This window comes from Neopelma chrysocephalum, unplaced genomic scaffold (genome assembly GCF_003984885.1).
Source record: "Neopelma chrysocephalum unplaced genomic scaffold, ASM398488v2 Primary Assembly neopelma1_26b, whole genome shotgun sequence".
In the NCBI taxonomy this organism is placed as follows: domain Eukaryota; kingdom Metazoa; phylum Chordata; class Aves; order Passeriformes; family Pipridae; genus Neopelma; species Neopelma chrysocephalum.
In genome coordinates, this window is record NW_020897696.1 from 2,905,081 (window position 1) to 2,925,868 (window position 20,788).

At 41.0% G+C, this 20,788-nt stretch overlaps 1 protein-coding gene across 3 annotated transcripts in view; it reads right to left on the reverse strand.

Annotated features, from left to right (window-relative positions):
• Positions 1-3,809: 3,809 nt before the first annotated feature.
• DSP (desmoplakin) overlaps positions 3,810-20,788 on the reverse strand; it is a 41,008-nt gene continuing 24,029 nt past the window's right edge. The window contains exons 14-24 of one of the 3 annotated variants that reach the window (XM_027676225.1): positions 20,102-20,306; positions 19,376-19,593; positions 18,416-18,582; positions 17,970-18,108; positions 15,821-16,014; positions 14,796-14,958; positions 14,130-14,213; positions 13,102-13,209; positions 12,373-12,471; positions 11,038-11,535; positions 3,810-7,686 (exon numbers count right to left, since the gene is read on the reverse strand). In XM_027676225.1, the coding sequence (XP_027532026.1) occupies positions 4,495-7,686; positions 11,038-11,535; positions 12,373-12,471; positions 13,102-13,209; positions 14,130-14,213; positions 14,796-14,958; positions 15,821-16,014; positions 17,970-18,108; positions 18,416-18,582; positions 19,376-19,593; positions 20,102-20,306 (5,067 nt within the window). In that variant the 3' untranslated portion in view covers positions 3,810-4,494. Of the gene's footprint in view, positions 7,687-9,243; positions 11,536-12,372; positions 12,472-13,101; positions 13,210-14,129; positions 14,214-14,795; positions 14,959-15,820; positions 16,015-17,969; positions 18,109-18,415; positions 18,583-19,375; positions 19,594-20,101; positions 20,307-20,788 lie in introns of all 3 variants that reach the window. The other 2 variants (XM_027676223.1, XM_027676222.1) reach the window with 2 other exon arrangements.

The following is a 20,788-nucleotide window of genomic DNA, read 5'->3' on the forward strand; positions in this document are numbered from 1 at the left end:
TACTTACTTGCTTTTCTTGTTGCATATTTCTTCCCTTTCCCACAAGGATGTTTGTTTGGGATCTATGGAAACTCCTAGAAGATTGGAACAGTATTTTTAAGAGAACCAGGTCATGCCAGTCCTCCTGGTAAGGAGAACAGACATTTATGGTATAAAGTAGAACAAGCCTCTAACAATGCATGAAACATTAGGGGGTTGCAAGACTGTATTACTCATTTGCTTAAAAAATTGAGTTTGTTTGAAAATATTAAAGGACTAAGGCAGAAAACTGGTCCCACTGGAATCAGTAGTCAGTTCCCTGTTCTTTTGGTAGAGCCAGAACTTCATCCTAGATCTCCGGGAGGCAAAGCCTCTCTTCTTACAGCTGCAAATCAAAGTACTTCTAATTCTTCTTAATTTACCTAAGATTATAAAGAGGTGTGGTTACCCTGATTGTGATCTGTATTTATATACAAGTGTAAATTTCAGCTCTAAGGCCACTGCAAATCTAAATTTTGGAGAAGAGATACTTTTTCTAGTCTCTGAATATTTTTCTTTCTTAACTCTTGACAAGCACATTAACTTGTACCAATTGTGCATTTGATGTAACTGAGGACAAAAAATATTTAAACTCCATCACAAATACATAATCATTAAACACCAAGCTACTGAACACAGGACACAGAGAAGCAGAGGGGCTATGCACAGCCTGCATTGTGGGGCTCAGGGTCTCATACTGTTTGGGAAAAAAAAGTATTTTTGAGTATAACAGTATTCTGAGAGAATTACATGTGTAAATTCTGCTCCTCTCAAAACAGCCGAGATTCACAGAAACTCCAACAACATAAATAACTCTTCCAGATTTATATTATAAAACCGTATAAAAATTGGAACAAATCCAGAACAAAAACCAACCAAACCCCACCCTCTGTGTAAATACTTATAATTTAGTAATAATTGAAACATTTTTATGCAAAGTCATATTTTTGCTATTCTGTGAATCTCTTCACCCCCTTCCATATTCATAAGGTTAGGCTATTAATTAACTTTGGCATGTGTACATTCCCAAATAGCCTAAGACAGACAAAACTCTGTCTTGAGCACTGCTGGACTGTGCAAACTGTGTGGTGCTTTACACGCTTAGGGGCCTAAGCAGCAGTTATTTCCCAGCCTCAAAACGAAGGACAGAAAATTCACGACATCAAGGTCATTAAATCAGTCAATAAAACTCTTGCAAATAAATTTCAATCCTGCTCAGAACAAAGCCCAATTCTCTTAGGATTTGAGCCACAGCAGCCAAGTCAGCACACTGGGCAACCATTTGCCATTGAAGACAGTGAGCATCAGCTACCCTGAGGCACAGGGAGGAAGTAGGAGACAGAAAATTCAGAGGAGTGACTGGAAACTACAAGGCTACTGATGAGTACGCTCAGCCCAGCACTCCTCCCAGCACAGGGAAGCGCTCACTGCTACGGGCTGAACCAACAAGTTCATTCAGGCTTTTCAATACCAAGGAATTGCTGTCTCAGCAGCAGAGATCATCCAAAGTTGCCAGTCTTTCTTTTTAGAATCCATGAATTCATTCCACCTGAGGTGCAAAAGAGTAACAGATCCTATGAACACCCAGCCCCAAATCCACAGCTGCAGCCCCACACTCATCTGTGTGCCCCGGCTACATCACACCATAAAAAACCACAGCCTGCCTGCTCTTCAAACCCTAGGCAAGGCTCTCCTATTTCAAAAACATTGAGCACTGAGGAGACAAACACAGTCTCCTCAGCTCTGCAACACTGGCTCCCTGGGTGTGCTCGCCTGTCATGCGTCTGTCTGCCAGACCTATCCACAGGGTTGCAAGTGCCCAACCTCAGCTCTGGAAATGAGAGATTCTTCCAAAGCTCCTTCCTCAGCACTGCTTTATGGTGGAGGAAAACTCTCAACTCATCTCTTTAGTATCCCACACCAGCAGTGTCTTTCCCCACCTGCTGCCTACTCTGGCTCAGCTGCTACTCAGGCCCTGGGCACCTGAGTCTTCTGCTTCTCTGGCTGCATAAAGCCACCACTAATGCCACACAAGCAGCTGCTGCTGGAGCATATGCAAGGGGAAAGTACTGTCATCATCATTTCTGTGAGATTACCTCATATTTCAGTCACCATGACAGGACAAATGTTGATTGAGCGGTTAGAAATGTGGGTATTATGTTAGGATGGAGCTTTAAACAACCTAAAAGAGATGCCAGGAGTGACTTGAGCAAAAAAACATAATCCCAGTCTGCTGTGAAGTGTGCAGGATTTCTCAACCCATGCAAACTGCAGGGGCGCATGCACCCAACAGTGGACTTCCCTTCAGTAATGACCAGTTTTACTTTTTCTGTAGACTGTAGGAACCTCATAGTCATTTAAAACTGCAGAGACAGACTGGGATTAAATAAAATAGTGATTTTTTTTTACAGGATTGTTTCTCCCTAGCAGTCAGAAAGCCATTCCGACATTGACTCTTCCTCTGTGATACAGCTAATGAACTCAGCTGTAGAGAGAAATCTCTGAAACTGTAGAGTTTCCTAGGAGACAGGAGGCACTTTCTCACCTACTTTCCAACACTGACTTATACCAGTCCATTTAATTTCTTAGCCCAGTAACTAAGGATATTTTATATATGGCAGATTTTATACACAGCTCTTATCTTCAGAAAACACTGAAAATGCTTCTCAGGCTAAAGGGTAAACTTTATCCAGAGAGAGCAGGATCAGAACCCATGCTATTCCTTACTGCAGAAAAGAAGTGTGCTACCAAACAATTAGGCAGTATCATTAACAGTGACTAGCATTTATGCCCATCAGCTTCTTTCTATCTATAGCAACTGATAAAATTCATAGAGTATGTACATGGTACAGGACTAAAAGCAGGTATGTGCTTTAAACTACTTAAAGGAGGAATTTATTTCAGCTACCAGCAAATTATACTAATAGTTTTGTCATTAAAGCGCTGTACGAGCAGTTGAATAAAACCATACTAAATTCTTGTATGTGATCAATCACTCTGCTGAGAACATAGTGCTTGCCCAGAGGTATCTGCACTGTGTGCCAAAGGGGAGAGGACAACGTATACAAGTCATTTTCCACACTGGCTAAGGAACATTAATTGGAGCTGAAGTAGCTTCAAATCACTTTTGTGTCCTCTAACACTGTGGTCATTTCATCCTGCTCTGGTTTCTCATCTGAGGAACTTTCTCAGCTCCGATAAAAGGAACCAGCAGGCTGCCAACAGCCTACATAGAAGTGAGGACAAGAAGACATCATGCAAACGTTGAGATTCTACTGCTATTTTCTCAGCCTGGGCTTTCGGGAGCCAGCAGAAGAGGAGGAAGGGCATTACAGGAGGTGATTGTTCAGGTTTTGAAAGATGCTCCTGTGCATCTTTCATATTGGCCAGCTAAGCCAGCCAGTTCTTTGTTTTGCTCAAGTAACATCAATGTGTAAGAGAGAATCTAACTCAGTCCCTTGTAGCTACAGAGATAATGAGCTGGATGCCAAGTAGAAGAAATATGCTTCTGATTGTCATCATCATCATCAAATCTACAAACAACTGTGCAAACAGACTTTCTGCTTCTGGGCCATAGTTTCCATCATTGGTGCTATCTTTATTTTCCTACTGAAAATACAGAATCAGAAGCCCACCTTCATGAAAGTGATGTCTCAGCATCATGAAAAATAATGTGCCTGTACATTCTTTACAACAAAGCTAGTGTTTGCTACTTTAAAAAAATGGTTCTTTCTTTAACCTGCACCTCCAAGAATGTCCACAGACAAACTTAATAAGTACACACCAAATACTTTAAAACTTCAGAAGTTTATTGCCCAGAAGAGGTCACATGGTGCATCTAGATTTTATTATTTTTCCTTACAGGGAAATCAAGCAAAACAGTAGAAAATGTATATGGGTAACAGTAAAACAAAAGCCCAGCCCAATAATAGCCCTTTATATCCACTAAGCTATACTTCAGAAAGTAACTAGCCAAACATAAAGAAGTAGAACATCTGAAAGACAGTTTCATGTTTATGGTATAGTTTCTAAACCAATATTAAGGGCATTTTCTGTCCATATTGTTAATATCTTTTTCTTCATAATAGCAAATTGAAAAAGGTCTATGTGGAAAAAAATTAACTACTGCAAGATTTTCAAACCTCAGTTATCACCTTATGGGTTGACAGTTATGGATAACAGGAGAAGGCACGACACAGTATTTTTAAAATATACAGAGACCTATTAAAATCCAAACACTAAAAGGAAATCGGAACCGAAACTCAAAATTCACAAATATTACTTTTGCATTCCCTAATCTGCAAGTTTGCATTCAAGCATTTTACAGCTTTTTCAGAAGAGAAGTGCAACACACCCAGAAAAGGCTTCGAGGTTTTGCTTTGGGATATTTTGTTGATGTTTCTTTTTTCTTTTTGGAAAGGAGATTTAGAATAATCTAATTGATAATAAAATGCAGACACATCCCCTCACTTGTTATTAGCGCCCAATAGACCCACTGCTGAAGGTTGAGTATGAATAAGAATATGAAGAACTTGCTGATGCATCAAAGCTTCCCCTCCTAGACCCACTGCGTGAGCCTGAACGTGAGCCAGAGCGAGAGCCAGAGCGAGAGCCTGGTGCAGAGGAGACGTTGTAGGGACTGGATATGCCTTTAGAGGAAACAGAGGCTGCTTCCAAGAGTTTAAGCCCTGTGATGTCTTCCACCATTGACCGATTCATTGCATCTTTGTAGGATATTTTCAGCTTGGTCTTCGGGCAGGTCAGAATTTTGGGATAGCTGTTGGTGTCTTGTAATTTCTGGGCAGCACGACCATCAATCAATCCGTTTCTAATGGCTTCTTCAGTGCTTATTCTTCCACGCACTTCTGGGTCCACAAGACCTCCAGTGAGGTACTGGAATTCAAGGAACCGCTGCCCAGCCTCATAAGGCAGCCATTTTTCCTTCACTGCTTCAGCTGCAGACATCCTCTTCCGTCCACCCTTTATGCCTTCAAACCCTATGAAGGCCTTCTGGGCTGGTTTGAGACGTGTGGCCATATCCTGATCGATGATGCCTTGACCAGTGGCTTCCTGAAGCGAAAGCCTCTGGCCGGTAGTAGGGCATATTATGCCCCCTGTGCAGGCCTGGGCTTCGAGTAACCGCTGCCCGGTGATGCTATCCACAATGCCCCGCTGTATAGCTTCTGAAATGGAGATTTTCTCCAAGTTTTCTGTATCAAATATGGCTGCAATAGGACTGCACTCATCTGGGGTCTCTGAGAAAGAACCGCTCCTGATCAGCGAAGAACTCCTGACACTCAGCACTGTGGGAGACCGAGTCACTGACTCATGCCGAAACACCTCATCAGTGCCGTTACGGCAGGAAATCATGTCTGCAAACTGCGTTAGGCTTAAACTGCCAGAACGGTACTGGTCAAAAAACTTCCTCTCCACCAGACCTTTATCAATAGCATCTTGGATGTCATACTGGCTACCTGTCTTTCTGTCAACAAGGACTACTCTGCTGCTTCCATCTGATCCCGTAATAGTTATTTCTTCCCACTCACACTCCTGCTCAGCTAGTTCTGTATAGGTGTCATAATCTATGAGGCCTTTGCTGTATGCCTCCTGCACGGACATTTCCCTGTTTGTTTCTGGATCTACAATGACAACCCTGCGCTTCCTAAGGGTGTTCTTCTGTGAGGTGTGCACCACCTTCTTCTTCTCTCTCAGGGGTAGAAGGCAGAGCCCTGTTGCATCATCCTTTATACATCTTTCTTTCAGTTGCAAGTAGGTCAAGTTTTCCTCTGTGTTGGGATCAAAGAACCCTTTGGTGTCATCACTTGGATCGCTAAGGATCTGATTGAGCTCTTCATTGAAATAGCCACGTTTGTAGGCTGTCTCTACTGGTAAGCGGTAGCTCTCTTTGGGGTCAATGATTCCTCCAGTAGCAATCTGGGCCTCCAGCAGACGAATACCATGGCCTCTCTCTATGAGCTCTTTGTTCATTGCTTGGAACAGAGAAATGATGTTTCCAGTTTCTGGGTCTTTGTACCCAGTGACAGCTCTTTCAGCAGAGAGAAGTTTCTCTTTAAATTCAATTCCAACAAGGCCTCTTTTGTAAGCTTCCTCAACTGGCAGCCTCACATTGCTGACAGGATCCACTATGAACCCTGTGGCCGCCTGGGCTTCTAGGAGTTCAAGGGCTGTCCCTGGCCTAACCAAACCTATTTTCATAGCTTGGTAAATTCCGAGTTTCTCTTTAGTAGCCTCATTATAGATACCAGCAATACAGCTAGAGCCCTGAAGGAAATCAATAATTCTCTCGCTCACTTCTTCCACTGTAATTGCACCTCTTTCCAAATCATTCCTTGTTGATTCCTTGATTATTCCAGCCTCAAGCAGTGCATCTGCTGAGACGGGCTGCCTGATCCCTTGGAAGGACATACTCCTCTTCTGCACTGGAAGGAGGAGCAGACCAGTGTGTGGTTCAATCCTGCATTTTTCCTTCAGCTGCATGTAAGTGACTGCCTTCTTGGTGGTGGGATCAATGAAGTTCTTTGCATTGCCTTGGCAGTTGTTTAGTAACCTGTAGAGGTCTTTGTCAATCAACCCACGAGATAAAGCTACATCTTTGGGTAGAAAAACACTGTTGACAGGATCAACAATCCCTCCTACAGCCAGCTGGGCTTCCAGCAGACGAATCCCAGTTTCTCTGTCAACCAAATTTTTCTTGATGGCTTCAGATACCGGCACGGTTTTGCCTGAGAAAGGATCTTTAAAACCTGTAATAGCCTTTTCTGCTGTATAGATTTGTTCTCTGTCATCAAAGTCGATCAGATCTCTGGCAATAGCACTGTCCACAGTTAACATCTCATTCCGGTGCGGGTCTATCACACCTCCTGTTGCTGCCTGGGCTTCTAAGAGCAGGACTGCATTTTCTGCTGTAAGCAGCTGATTCCGTTTGGCCTCCACAAAAGAGTACTTCTGTCTGGGCGAAAGCGACACCCCTGCAATAGCTCCTGCCCCTTTGAGGTAGGGTTCAATGTCAGCCGCGACTTCTTCCACTGACCTCTGCCCCTTCAGCAGTTTATCCAGTGTGAGTTTGTCTATCAGTTGACACTCATACAGCTGCATTGCTGTAATCTTCTTCCGCAACCCACTGAACAGCAGCTTGGAAGCATCAATACAAAAGTCTTCCTCAGTCTGTGTAGATCTGTGGGACCCGTATGGGCGTTGCTTCAGTTTCTCAATCTCTCTTTGCAGCCTGAGACGCTCAGACTCCAGCTCTGACTGGTTTTTGACAGTGGTCTCTTCCAGTCTGCACCGGTATCTCTCCTCAATCCGTTTGATTTCCATCTGCAGCCTTTCAATCTCGCTCCTCAGGCTATTCTTCTCCCTCTCACTCTTCTCTCTTTCACATTGGATCTTCCTTATCGATTCCTCTGTTCGGGAGTGTTGGCTCTTCCACTGATTGAGGTCATTCAGTATTTGTTGCTTCTCACTTTCCAGGCGTTGCTTCAAACGTGACTCTGATTCCAGGGTAACTTTCAAACGGTTCAGCTCCTCTTCTAACCTCTGCAGCCTGGCTTTGTCTTGCTCCAAAGCACTCATTTTTATCAGCAGGGTTTCTCTTTCTTGCATAATGTGACTATACTGATTTTTGGATTCTTGAATCCTATTGGATGCCTACAATTGTGAAGAAGAAATAAAGAAATAAAGAAAGCATGATTAGAGTTTATGCTGGTTAGAGTTATGTCCTCTACTTACAATGCTCTTCAGCCTGTCATTTAACCTGCAGCAAGCTGCCACTGGAAAACATTCTAGTCACAGCAGTGCCTTACCCAAAACCATAGATACACTTAAACGAGAGAAGGTACATTATCCCTTCACTGACAGCGTCTCTTAGTACCACCTGAGACTTGGAGACTCCATTCTGCTATCCATAGCCTTGATTTTCTGCTGATTTAGTTCTCTCTTTATAACTTTTTGATACTACTCACAGTACACCAACAAATACCCAGAGCATTCAAGACTAACTAATAGTCTGATGCTCAGCAGACATGCCCTGGCAGTCCTACTAACCTGGGTGAATTTCTATGGGCTAAGGACTGGTCATACATGGATAAAAAGGAAATATATTACTTGATTTTTGCTTTCCTGTTAGTTTCATATGTTACTCCAAACAACTTTACCTGTCTTGCTTTACATTTTAATTCACACAATGTCTTCATATCTGTACAGCCATACACAAACACCCAAAAGCATGCATATTTGTATGCAGTCCGTATTAAACTGAATACAAGTTTATCTATTTGTAACACATGCATATATATATATATATGCACAGATGTTATATAATCCTAAATGTTAGTATTTTTTAGAAACCATTATTAAATTTTTAAAATAAAGGAAAGAAAAAGTGAATAAAGGGAAGAATAACTGGGAATGGGAATGAGAAAAGGGGAAAATATAAGAAAAAACAAAGAAACATTTTCACAAATGCCCACTTGCATGTATTTAAAGAGTACCTCTTTGAACAAGAAACCATGCAGAATAAAATACGAAAAATATTCTTTAACTTATGTTGTCACCTAGAGTTTTAGAAATAAGGGTCAATTGTAAAATTTGCAAATGCCCTTGGTGACTTAGGAACATAAATCCCCAAAACAGTCAATGAAATGTAGGCTTTAAGTACTTTAGGTACAGCTGACAACATGATCTTTAATCCTCACTTGTAGTCACCGCCTTACCCAGCTAAGCAGCTCTTTGACAGCTTGTTGGTTCTGGGGTTTTTAGCCCGTTTAGTTTGTGACAGCACTCAGGTCAGCCTCAAAGGACTGCTTTAACCCATCCTGTCTGAAACAACCTGGGGAAGCACACAGCCAGCAGGGGACAATTAAAGCACAGTTGTACTCCATTTACTCTCATCTTCCCCTAGGATGGTTTGGTGGAGACTGGCACGGAGCCCATGTTTCTCTGGGGCAAGGGCTGAAGGCAAGGCTTGGCTAGATGATAAGACAGCTTATGGATCCCTAGAACTTCCAGGGAGTAAAGAGGCTAAGGGAGCGGCCAAATCCTGCCATTTTTATTTAAAAATTAATAAGAGAAAGTCATAAAGGGAATGTTAATCACAAGTGCAGTGACTTTAAACAGCAAAGGGTGAATTAATTTGTTCAAATGGACACTGCAATTAATTATATAGCTGAGAGACAGTAAAGCTGGGATCAAAATATATTTGAATACCTCTAGAGCTTGCTTTTGGAATTTTTCAATTTCCTGTCTCAATTTTTCCCTTTCTTTCTGTAAATCATTAATCAACCCCTGAAGTTCCAGGGTTTGCTTGCTGCTCATCTGAAGCTGATTCTTTAGTTCAGCAATGGTGGTATTTTTCTCATCAACTTCATTTCTGACCATTCTGAGATCATCGTACTCCAATCTAACATTTCGCAGCTCTTCCTCCAGTAACAAGTGTTCCTTCGTTAGGTTCTCGGTGAGAGACTGAAGCCTTTCGATTTCTATTTTGCACTCATTCAAGGCTTTGCTTTTTTCCTCAGAGGTTTTCTGTAAGTGCTCATATCGTAGGTGAGCTTGTTTTAATTGTTCCTGTTCTTGGACCAACTGACGACGTAAAGTCTCAATATCAGATGTGTATTTTCGTATCTCCTCCATATATCTTTGCTTCTCTCTCACATGACCATCTAATACTTCTCTTTGGTGTCTAAGGTCATCTTCATTTCTCTTCTTTACAATAGACACTTCCTCTATCTGCTGCGTAAGATTAGTTATTTTAACTGATTGGTCTCTGAGAGATCTCCTCATACCTTCTACTTCCTCCTCCAGTTTCTTTCTCCTGGACGTCTCCTCCATTAAATTTTTATTCTGTCTGCAAAGTTCCTCCTCCAGCTTATGCTTCTGGATCTGCAAGTCTTTTACAGTGGTCTGGAACTTTGCAGTTTCTTGATCTCTGCCTTTTTTCTCTTGTGAAACTCTTTCATAGTCAATTTTCAGTCTGGCCAGTTCCTGCTCTTGGATCCTTAGCTTGTTAATTGTCTCAGTAGCACTTGTGTTTGCTTTCTGCAGGTCAAACTGGACTCTTTTTAACTGACTGTTCTCATCCTCCACTTCTTTCCTCTGACTTGTTTCTACATCCAACAACTTTCTCAGCCTTTCAATCTCTTTGTTTCTTTCCTTAATGGTCTTAGAAGCATCATCAAGTGACTGCTTGTACCGCATGCTTTCATCAGAGTGCCTCTGAATAACTTGTTTTAGCTCAATCTCTAGCTGCTGTTTCTTCTGAGAAAGCTCTGAGCCAGCTGCCTTCTGCTGCTGAGCATTCTCTTCTATTTTCCGTAGATTATCTGTTGTCTGACTTATTGTATTCTTCAGTCTCCTAATTTCCTCACACAAATTCCTATTTTCTCTCATGGCATTATCAAGCTGTGTTCTATAATTATTTGTCTCCTCTTCCTTCTGCATGGTGACCTGGTGAATTGTGTTCTTTGTGATATTAATCTCAGTTTCATATTTGTTCTTTAAACTAATAATTTCCTCATCATAACTGTTTCTTACCTTAGCCAATTCATTTTCAAGTTCCCATCGGCTTTTAGCCTCTTCCTGAAGCTGAAGCTTCAGCCTTTCCAGCTCCTTAGTTTTATCCTGAATAGTTGAGGCAGCCTCCTCAAGAGCCTGTTTGTATCTTGAGTTGTCTTCGCCACGAAGCTGAATGATCTGTTTCAGCTCCAGCTCTAACTGATGCTTTTGCTGTGACACCTCAGAACTGCAAGCCTTCTGCTGAAGAGCATCTTCTTCTGCCCTCCGCCGTTGATCTGTCGTTTGCAGAATGGCATCATTCAGCCTCACAATCTCATCCTTAAGGTCTCTGTTTTCTCTTGTCAGTCTGTCAACCTGGGCTCTGAGGCCTTTGGCATCATCATCTTTCTGTGCAGCTATCTGCTGGATTGTGGTCTTCTTAATATTAATTTCTGTTTCATACTTGTTCTTTAAATTACTCATCTCCTCGCTAAACTGGTTTCTTACCTTAGCCAGCTCATTTTCATATTCCCTCTTCCGTGTGCCTTCGTCCTGAAGAAGAACCCTTAATCTTTCTATCTCGTACTCCTTCTCCTTGATGACCTTCTCAGACTCTAACTTTTGCCAGCCAAGGCTGTCTTTCTCATTTTGTCTTGTTTTTTGCAGCTGGTCATAGTCATTCTTCTGCTGCTCATATCTATCCTCCAGCAACTTCCTTTTCCTTTTCTCATCTTCAGTCTCATAAGTCAACCTGGTTATTCTGTCATTTAGATCCTTTATTTGGGCATAGCATTTGTCTAGGTTTTGCTTAGCAGAATTTCCATCCATTTCAGCTTGTCTTTTCATCTCCTCCAAACTCATCAGCTTTGCCTTGAGCTGAGAAATATCCATCTGGTACTTCTGCAGATTTTGCTCCAGGAATTTATGTTTGTTGCTTGTCTCTGAATTTGAATCCCTAGCAAGCCTGAGTTCTTCTTCCAGAAGTTCAATTTTGGTGTTTTTCATCTGCAACATGATAGCAGAAAGACAAACAAACAGAAAAACTCACATAAATGTTTATGACAACTGTTGCAAAATCATCACATGCAATACAATACACAATATGTATTTGTAACACTGACAACTTGAAAGTATTTTTTCACTCCTTCATGGACAGCTAAAAATCCTTTTTTGTTTAATGTCATCAAGACAAATTCTGGAATCCTTATTTATTCAAGAGTCAAACCTTATTCAGAAATAAGCATAATGACTTTCAGAGGGGAAATGATACTTGATGAGGGGAGGGAGATGCAATACAGAGAGTGAAATCTGGTGTACCAAAAGTTCACCGGCGAAGTGAGCCTTTAGAACCTCCACGATTTTCAAACAGGGGCATCACATTCTGTATATGTGACTTCCTAAATGGGCCTCTCTGTTTCACTGAGCTGTATCAAAGCAGGAATTGCTCCTTTTGATATACTTTACAATATGGCCTGAAACGAGGCACCCTTAACTGTGAGGAGCAAGTTTTCAGCACTGATGTAACTGTACTCTCACTGAAGTCAAGGCTGGGATGGGTAGAGAAGGATCTCTTGCATGCTTTGATGAACACCTCCTATTTACCAAGAAGGGCAGTGTTCTCCACCTCACCTCCTATATGACCTTGGAGATAACTTTGTAAGACACTGTACTCTTTCACAAAAAATGCATGACCCTGCTAGTATGTCTCCTTCATAGGACACCTTTGAGTTCAGGATATAGTTTTGTGCACTATTTTACACTGTACATTCTGTCTCTGATCAGTGATAGTTTGCTAATATATGATAAAAATAAAAGGTAAAGAAAATAAAAGGATGAGAATACCTTCAAGTCCTCCATACTCTTTAACATTTCACTCAAGAATCTGTAATAATCTCCTGATCTTGTAAGAAGCTCTATATAGCGAGACTGAGCCTCATTAGCCTTGAAAGGAAAGAGAATTGTTAGCAACTTGTACCACAGAGTTAGATATGAATATACCTATGCCCAGATCATTTAGAGGATTCCAATCCACTTGAGGAAACATATCACTTGACAAAGTAAAAAGCAAATTCTCCTCACAATTTCACATGACTTTCTGAGGACCCCAAATATACAAATTTTTCCTTCTGAAAAACCCACACTTTTTTTTTCAAGGTTGTTTTCCCCCATGGCTGATCTGATACTAAATCCAAGCCTTCATCCCCTGGTTCATCGTGCTCTTCCTGTCTGACAGTCACGAGTAACCTCAGTTAAATTTTTAATAGTAGTTAATTCCCAGGTTGAAAGTGACTAAACCACTTGGGGCACGAATCTTCCTTTCTCACAATATGTATGCAATGGACATTGAATAGGAATGAGGTAAATTCCTGAGGGCTAATCTACTGTCTAAGCAAGCCCAAGTCTGATTTTACAGCACAGAGACTATTCTGCACTAATTCCTTGTGCTTACGTGCTTAGTGCACATTGCCAATGACAGTGCTAATTATTAGAATACAGCTGGATATGACTCAGAATGGCTCACACGGACAAACAAATGTATTCAAAAGATTGGTGGGGAGGAAAGAAACATACCTCTTGTAGAATCAGGACTGCAGGAGACTGAACCACACTCTTCTTGATAGGTATGTTGAGCAATGTTTCTAATCCCGAACTGTAGGAAGCAACCTGTAGTTCATAGTCCTGAAAAACAAGACGAAAAGTAAGCCCTCTTTAGCAACTGCCAAGGAATTCTGGGGGAATCTGTATTTCAGAAAACACGAAGTTTTGAGTTGTTCTGGTTTTGTTTTCTTAATAAAAGCTATGTTTTTCCCTTGTTTATATTTCTAGCCATGTACAGATGGTTCTCTGTCATAAGCAGAAGCTCATCAGTTCAAGTACCACTGTGGAGATTCATAGGGGAGAATGACAAGGAAAAAAGAGAAAAAATGTTTTACAAAAAAGAGAAGACAAGTGTTTCTGTTAGTTGAGCATTATGTGGAAATGAGAAAGATTCATGGGAGCAACTACTCTATGCACTGTTCTCAGCCAAAACTTCATCAGAAATAACTGTCTCTCCATCTCTTTTGTATCACGTGTGCCACGTCACATATTTAGCAAAATCTTTGTCAGAGAGAGTAAGATTGAGCTGCAGAAAGCACAGATATAAAGGTGATATAAAAATGCAAGGACCACAAAACCATTCCCTCTGTATGTTGTTGGTTTGCATGGCTATTGCACACCATTCCTCCCGCTAACCTACATTTGTCTTTCCTCCTAGATCAGATCTTAATCAGATCGAATTCATAAGATACCAATCTGTTCTTCACTCCCTTGCATTTTTTAACATGTGAACTGGAAAGTTTGGTCTGGCTAGAAGGAGGCTTCGCTTCACCTGAAGAGAAGCTCTCACTGGTACCTTCTGCATGATCCCATAGTCTTCAAGTGGCAAGTACAAAATTGCTTTCATTGTATTTTATACACGAAAGTGCTTTACCCCAGCAATTTCTGTACACACACATCAGGGAGCCAACTTCTCACCCGTCAGCAGAGAATGACAATGACAATGAGATGCACCTGACCATGAAAAACCACACCCCATAAAAATGCTGAGACCCAAGTACCTTAATTGCAGCTGAGCACTGATCTGCATGCTTGAGAAGCTCCTCAACTTTGTCTCTCTTCCCACAGATTTCACTGTGCAAGTTCTGTCAAGAAAAAAGTGAGCCATGAAACACTCCCTCAAGATTTACCAGTATTTCCTCCTGTACACGCTGCCTCCATCAGAAAGCACCTGCAGCAGGAGACTACTGCAACCCCTGGGGCTGAGACCTGAAATGACCTGTAGGTGGGCAGTTTCTACAATAGCAAGCTCTCTGTGCATGAGTAGATTGTTCTCAGAAAGAACACCAAACAACTGAACACACCCCAGAGGTGGGGAGGGAGAGTTCCTTGGCTTTAGTTCAGATTATTTCCTCACTTTTCATTTTTGTGCTGTAATTTGTCCCATAAATTGCACCATTTTACAGTCCCTTGAATTAATTCAAAGCTGATGTGTAAAAGTGTCAGCATAGCCAAAAACAGTCTTGTTCATAATCAGTAGCAGTGCTGACAGAAAGTAATGAGGATAATAATATTTCCTCTCCCCTGCCTTCTACACATGGTGGTTTTTGGTAGCTTATGTACTTTTTAATTGAAAACAGGCCACTGAATTGCAGACTGCATTGATACTGATATTTTCTGTACAGCAAAACAGATAACAGAAGACAACTCATTCAGGTGCTGCATACCTTCTGGTCATGTAGATATCTCATGATAGTGTTGGAATCGCACAGCTTCATGGACTCAATAGAATCCTGCCGGCGCTTGGCATCACAGATCCATTTGCACAGAGCCTGGTAGAGATCTCGGTAAGTTTTCAGCTGTTTGATCTGCCTTTCTAAATCCCACGATCTAGAAAAAAAAGGGAAAAAATGTCAAAATGAATGTCAAAGTGCATTCTCTTTCTCCCTCTTTGCACAATTTTCAAAAATGAGACACGGTAGTGAACCACGTAAAACTATGGGAAGCTCTGAATAAGAGATTCTGAACAAAAATTTCAAATTAATGAGAATTTTACTGGTTATTAGTCACCCAATATGGGGTTTTAGTGCCTTATTTTTGAGTAACTATTACACAGAGGTTGGGCCTTCCTGTCAATTAAGTTAGGGATGGATAAAACCTTGCAGTGACAAAGTCAAGTTCATGGACTTCAGGATTCTTGTTCTAAATTTTCACTGAACAACCAGCAACCAGTCAATTTTTATTAGTAGTACTACATTTTGTCCTCAAGTAAAAACAAAATAAACTGAACCAAACCACACCCCAATCTTCCCCCCACCCACAAATAATCAGAATATGCCTTCAGTTTAAGATTCAGATTTTTTTACTTAATTCCTACTGTTATTTTTTTAGTCCTCAGGTATAGGGTATTGAGCAATAAACATGGTTGCTTTGTTTGCGAGGGAAACTGCTGATCGGAAGTACTTAATCCAAGGACATTATCAGGAATTAAAACAAAAAAGAAAATGAGAACAGCTCCTTAGTACATAGATTAGACATTTACATGGCTACCTACATTTTTTCTGCTTGGACTTACACAACCCTTTTTAAAGTATGTTCAATCTATTCACAGTTGCTCAAGTCTTATTGGCCTGAAGTCACCATTTGTCCTTTGTAAGTGAAGGTTAGTGCGCATCAGTTCTTTTAGACTCACTGTTAAGATGATCTTAGTAGCAATAGCAATAAGAAAAAAGCTGTGGAAATATGAACAAACCTGTTATCTATCTGCTTATCAGCTCTCTGCCAGCGGTCTATTAGCTGGGTAACTTTGTCACAGTACTTTCCAATGTCCATGTCATACAGAGTATATGATTGGCAAGACTGTGAGTGAATCTGAAGTGTTCTCTGCAGCTCATTTTCCAAGGTATTCAGTAGTGACTTCTTCATATTCAGGTCTGCTTTCATTTTCTGGAGAAAAAACAAAATGCTATCATATATTTTATTCTTGAGAAGATACTGAAATTTAACCAATTTAATAGCATGTACAATGTGTTGGGATCTAAAGATATTGTTTCTAAATCAATAAGATACGTACAGTGATGTCAGCTGGACTTAATTATTTAAATTGAAACACCTACTTTGGTGAACAGTTTGGCTTAAAAATCTGTTTAAAGTTGGACTTTAAATAACTTGCTAAACCAAAGCCCTCTGTGGTCATATTCTGAAGAGAACATTTCAGTTTCTCAGAATTATGCAGAGCAGTTACCAGAGCAGAACAAGAGACTTGCTTGTTCCTAGAAACAACTGACTAGAAAATTTCACTGAAGTACAAAAATTCCTGCACTTGCAATAGCTGTGGAATCAAGCATCGGGACTGGCATATCCAGTTTTTAAACGTCTAAAAATCGGCACAGATTTTTTTTTCCCTGTTTACATTTTTATAAACATCTTACATGGAGATGTTTCTTTACACACACGCTTGTTTGTGTACACATACATATTGTAGGGTATCACCAAATGGAACATACAGCGTAGGCAGTGGTCTGCCTTGCATCCCCCAGTCACAGGGATGGCTACAGCCTTTGATAATACGCTCAAGCATTATTTTATTTTTTTTTGTGTAGCTTAAATTTACACCAGTTAAGAACAACTCCCAGCAACTAAACTGCAGCTCTCATTTAAAATGATAAAAAGGTGACTTGCTAGTACTCCATGACACCTACACATTTTTTCCCTATTACACCTAAGAACAGGAAACAATGAAAGAGTCCTTGTTCTCCCAAATGCATTCAGTGCACAAAAGGTCCAGCTCAATGGCAGAAAAAGACTGGATCTGCAAGCCAACTTTGTGCTCAGCACAGTTATTTGCCCTCTCCCCTTGTACAGGATGAATGCTTTTCACTGTAAGATTTGACACAGACCCTATACCAAAACCAGGACACTCAATAATACTCAAATTTATGTTACATCTAGAGGACAACAAGGGCAATTAACAAGCCTGTTTGTAAGAAAGGAGATACTACTTTCAAATCTACCTTCACAAGTGATGCAAATAAACACAGATAATACTGTACAGAAATGGATAATGGAAACCTTCCATGCAACTGCTTTTGCTGTGGGGGTAGCAATAACCTGAGGACGGAAGAAGTAATAACCCATATATTCCTTTCATTAATTCCATAAAATCATAGAATATTGTGAGTTGGAAGGAACCTACAAGGATCATTGAAGTCCAACTCCTGGCCCTGCACAGGACAGCCCCAGGAATCACACCATGTGCCTGAGAGTGTTGCTCAAATGCTTCTTGAACTCTGTCAGGCTTGGTGCTGTGACCACTTCCCTGGGGAGCCTGTTCCTGTGCCCAGCCAACTTCTCGATGAAGAGCTGTTTCCTAATATCTAATCTAAACCTCCCCTGGCACTTTTATGCTGTTCCCTTGGGTCCTATCACTGGTCACTAGAGAGAAGAGATCAGTGCCTGCCCCTCCGCTTACCTTTGTGAAGAAGTTGTAGACTGCAATGAGGTCTCCCCTCAGTCTCCTCTTCTCCAGACTGAACAGACTAAGTGACCTCAGCCACTTCTTGTATGGCATCCCTCCTAGACCCTTCATCACCTTCACAGCCCTCCTCTGGTTGGTCTCTAATAGCTTTGTATCTTTCTTATATCGTGGCCCCCAAAACTGCACTCAAAACAGTGCTTAAGGTGAGGTCGCACCAGCACAAAGTAGAGCGGGACAATCACCTCCCTCGACCATCCAGTGGCACTGTGCCCAATTTACAAAAGAATTGTATGCCTATATATAAAATACAACAAGATCAGCAATTCTATCTCCTATGGTTTTCATGGGTTTCACCCAGCTTAATAGATCAGTGTTAGCAACTATGAATTTTGCCTTTCTATGTCCTTGGGTCTTGGCCCCTCACCTTCAGACAAGCCCGGTAAGCCTCTACTTTATCAAGATCCAAAGGAACAGTCTCCTCTTCAGACAGCCTGACTTCAAAAACTCTGATCACGTCTTCTGTTTGTAGAATAACCTGGAGCAGACACCTCAGTGCATTCAAGCTAAAATAAAAAATACAAGACAAATCCATTGTGGACTGGGGAAGGAAAGGTGATATTTCTAATTGCAGATGTTTAGTTAAAAAGAACAGCTAACACAAGAATTTTCTGTGATACCCATGATTCTCGCTTTCTTTTTTTAAAGTATTCCAGAAAAGAGAAGAAATTCATATGTCTGTTTCTACCCACATGTACAGAATTTGTAGAAAAGAAGGTGCAATTTTACACAACTGTTAACAAAAGGCAGGTATCTGGACTAAGCATTATAGGACAAAGTGACTATTTATGGCTATAACCTCAATTTTCTTACCTGTCTAAGTAGCCAGCAGAAACACCATTTATATTTTCCAGCTTTTGAAATAGGGCATTTATCTCTGATTGCAAGTATACATATTTTTCACAGCCTCTGAAGTTAGGCAGCAAGTCCTTATGCTTATTGAGGGTTTCAGCCATTATTTGAGAGTCATTCTGCACACCCTAAGGAAAGAGAATGCCTGGTTTGCACATTTTTGGTTGGCTGATCATTCTACAGCACATATGGAATTGGTCTCCTTATCCAAAGTCTACTGTTATATAACCAGCCTGACTGAGGACTGAAGCAGTGACTGAGCTTGCTTTCTTCAAGGCAAGTAATATTGAGCAGTTTCTTTTTTGACAGTCTGCAATAGGTAATACCACTTTTTGAACCCCTCCACTCTGAAACTCAGCTCTATTGAAAGCAAAGTGCTTTACTGCCAGGTGCCTACTGCACTTGGTAGACATGCCAAGGTCCTTCTGCTCTTAAGATCTTTGCAACCTCATTGATTTAGGGGAATTTCTCACGTGCTAAACCTGTTCTCCCTTCTAACTAATCTTCTCTCTCCAGTCTCCTATAAATCTTAAGAACTAGGAGAGGGAGAGCATTTGTAGGACTCATGTATCCAGTCTGCATCCACAGACAGCACTTCACAGTTAGGTAGTAAAGTGGGGTCCTTGGAAAAGGATTTTAGCAGTGCTTTACCCTGGATGAGGCTTAACACAAGCTCATGTCACTTGAGATCAGTCTTCCTGTATTCTTTGCTGGGCAGAATGCTATTTCTAAAATTCAAGAATCAACTTTTCTACTTAGAAGCTTAACTCCAATCCAAATCATCATGATTAGCTTCCAACTGAGAATTTTCTGCACAGGATGTGTGTCTTCCCCAACTGATCAGAAGCAGAACTGCAGTGTGCTCTGTAGCATAGAGTCATACTGAGTTTGAGGTGCTCCAAGGAAAATATACACACTTACCTCTAAATCCTTTATTCTGACTGAAAAGTCATGCATAGCCCCTTGATCCACTCCAAGAGGAGCTCTTTGAACCATCTGAATCTCAGAAGCTTCAATCTGACGCCGAAGTTTCTGAAGCTCCATCAGCAGCCAGGCCTCCTGCTTCTCATGCTCTCGGTTTCTCTCATTAACGATAACCGTGTTTGAGGAACCCACAGGACAGGCCTCAGTTGGGACCACTGCAAAGTGAATTGGGTAAATGTCAACTGCCAGAGAACTGAGCACCCACATACAGGAAGCCAATGTGCTGCCCAAGTGATCTAAGCACTGAGTTGATCTTGTAGAACTGAGAATAGGCAGAAGATCTGGGCCCTTATGCAGTTGTTTCAGGGAATGAAATCTCTCTTTCACAAAAAGACAAACTTGCTTCCACAATCACAGCAGTGAGATTTTGCTTCCTTATAACTGAAAACATATCAAATGGACTAAATTCCTCTCATTTTCCCAGCAAGTTCCATGAACTTTGGAGGACTATTCCCAGATTCCCACCAAAGGAGGAAAGAACAAAATCTTCCCCGCACATGGCCAATTCTGTTACGTTGGGACACAGCAGAACAGTTCTTGAACACGTTTCAATTCATTTGTTCGAGAGAACATTTTCACATAAAAAGAATGTACCAAGCACAACCCTTGGAACAAAGAAACCCAAGCAATCCAAACTCTCCAAAAAACAGGAGGATGACAAACCTATTTGTGGCTGTCGTGGTTGATTAGGCAGTTGTATAATCAAGGTTTGGTAGTGTTTCTGAGCATCAGTGAACTGAGTCTGGATCTTTCGTTTGTCTTCATCACCAAACATCTCTGAGCCTTGGCTATTCCTGAGGAACTCTTGATAATGGATCTCCAGGTCCGTTATTATTTTTTGGTAATCTTCCTTACGCATTGTTTTCAGCTGAAATAAAGAAGAAAGGAATTTAAAAAATAAAATAAAAAAAGAAAAGCAACTGGGGAAGGTTTATGACTACTTAATCAATAAGGAACAAACTAGTACACCTAGAAAAAAAACCAAAGTAATAGCTAGAATAAAACTTATCGAGACTAACTCTGAAAGTATGGTGCTAAGAGTACCCACTGAGCTAATCCATTCTAATTACAATCATTTCATAACCTAAGAATAATTTGAAATTCTACCTCTTACTCTGTCTGTCCATGCACTTGCACAATGGGAACAAGTACAGCAAGTACATAATAGCTAATCCGTTAGCTAATCTTCCTGTTTATCCATATCATGTTTGAATAGGATATCATTTTGCTTCTCCTTTAATAAAATTGCAACTTTCATATGTAATTGTTTGTGCAACCCAGCAAAAGGAAGGCTCGTGGTTTCGCAGAACATACATCTGCACAGGATACTGCAAGCTCTGTTTGGGACAG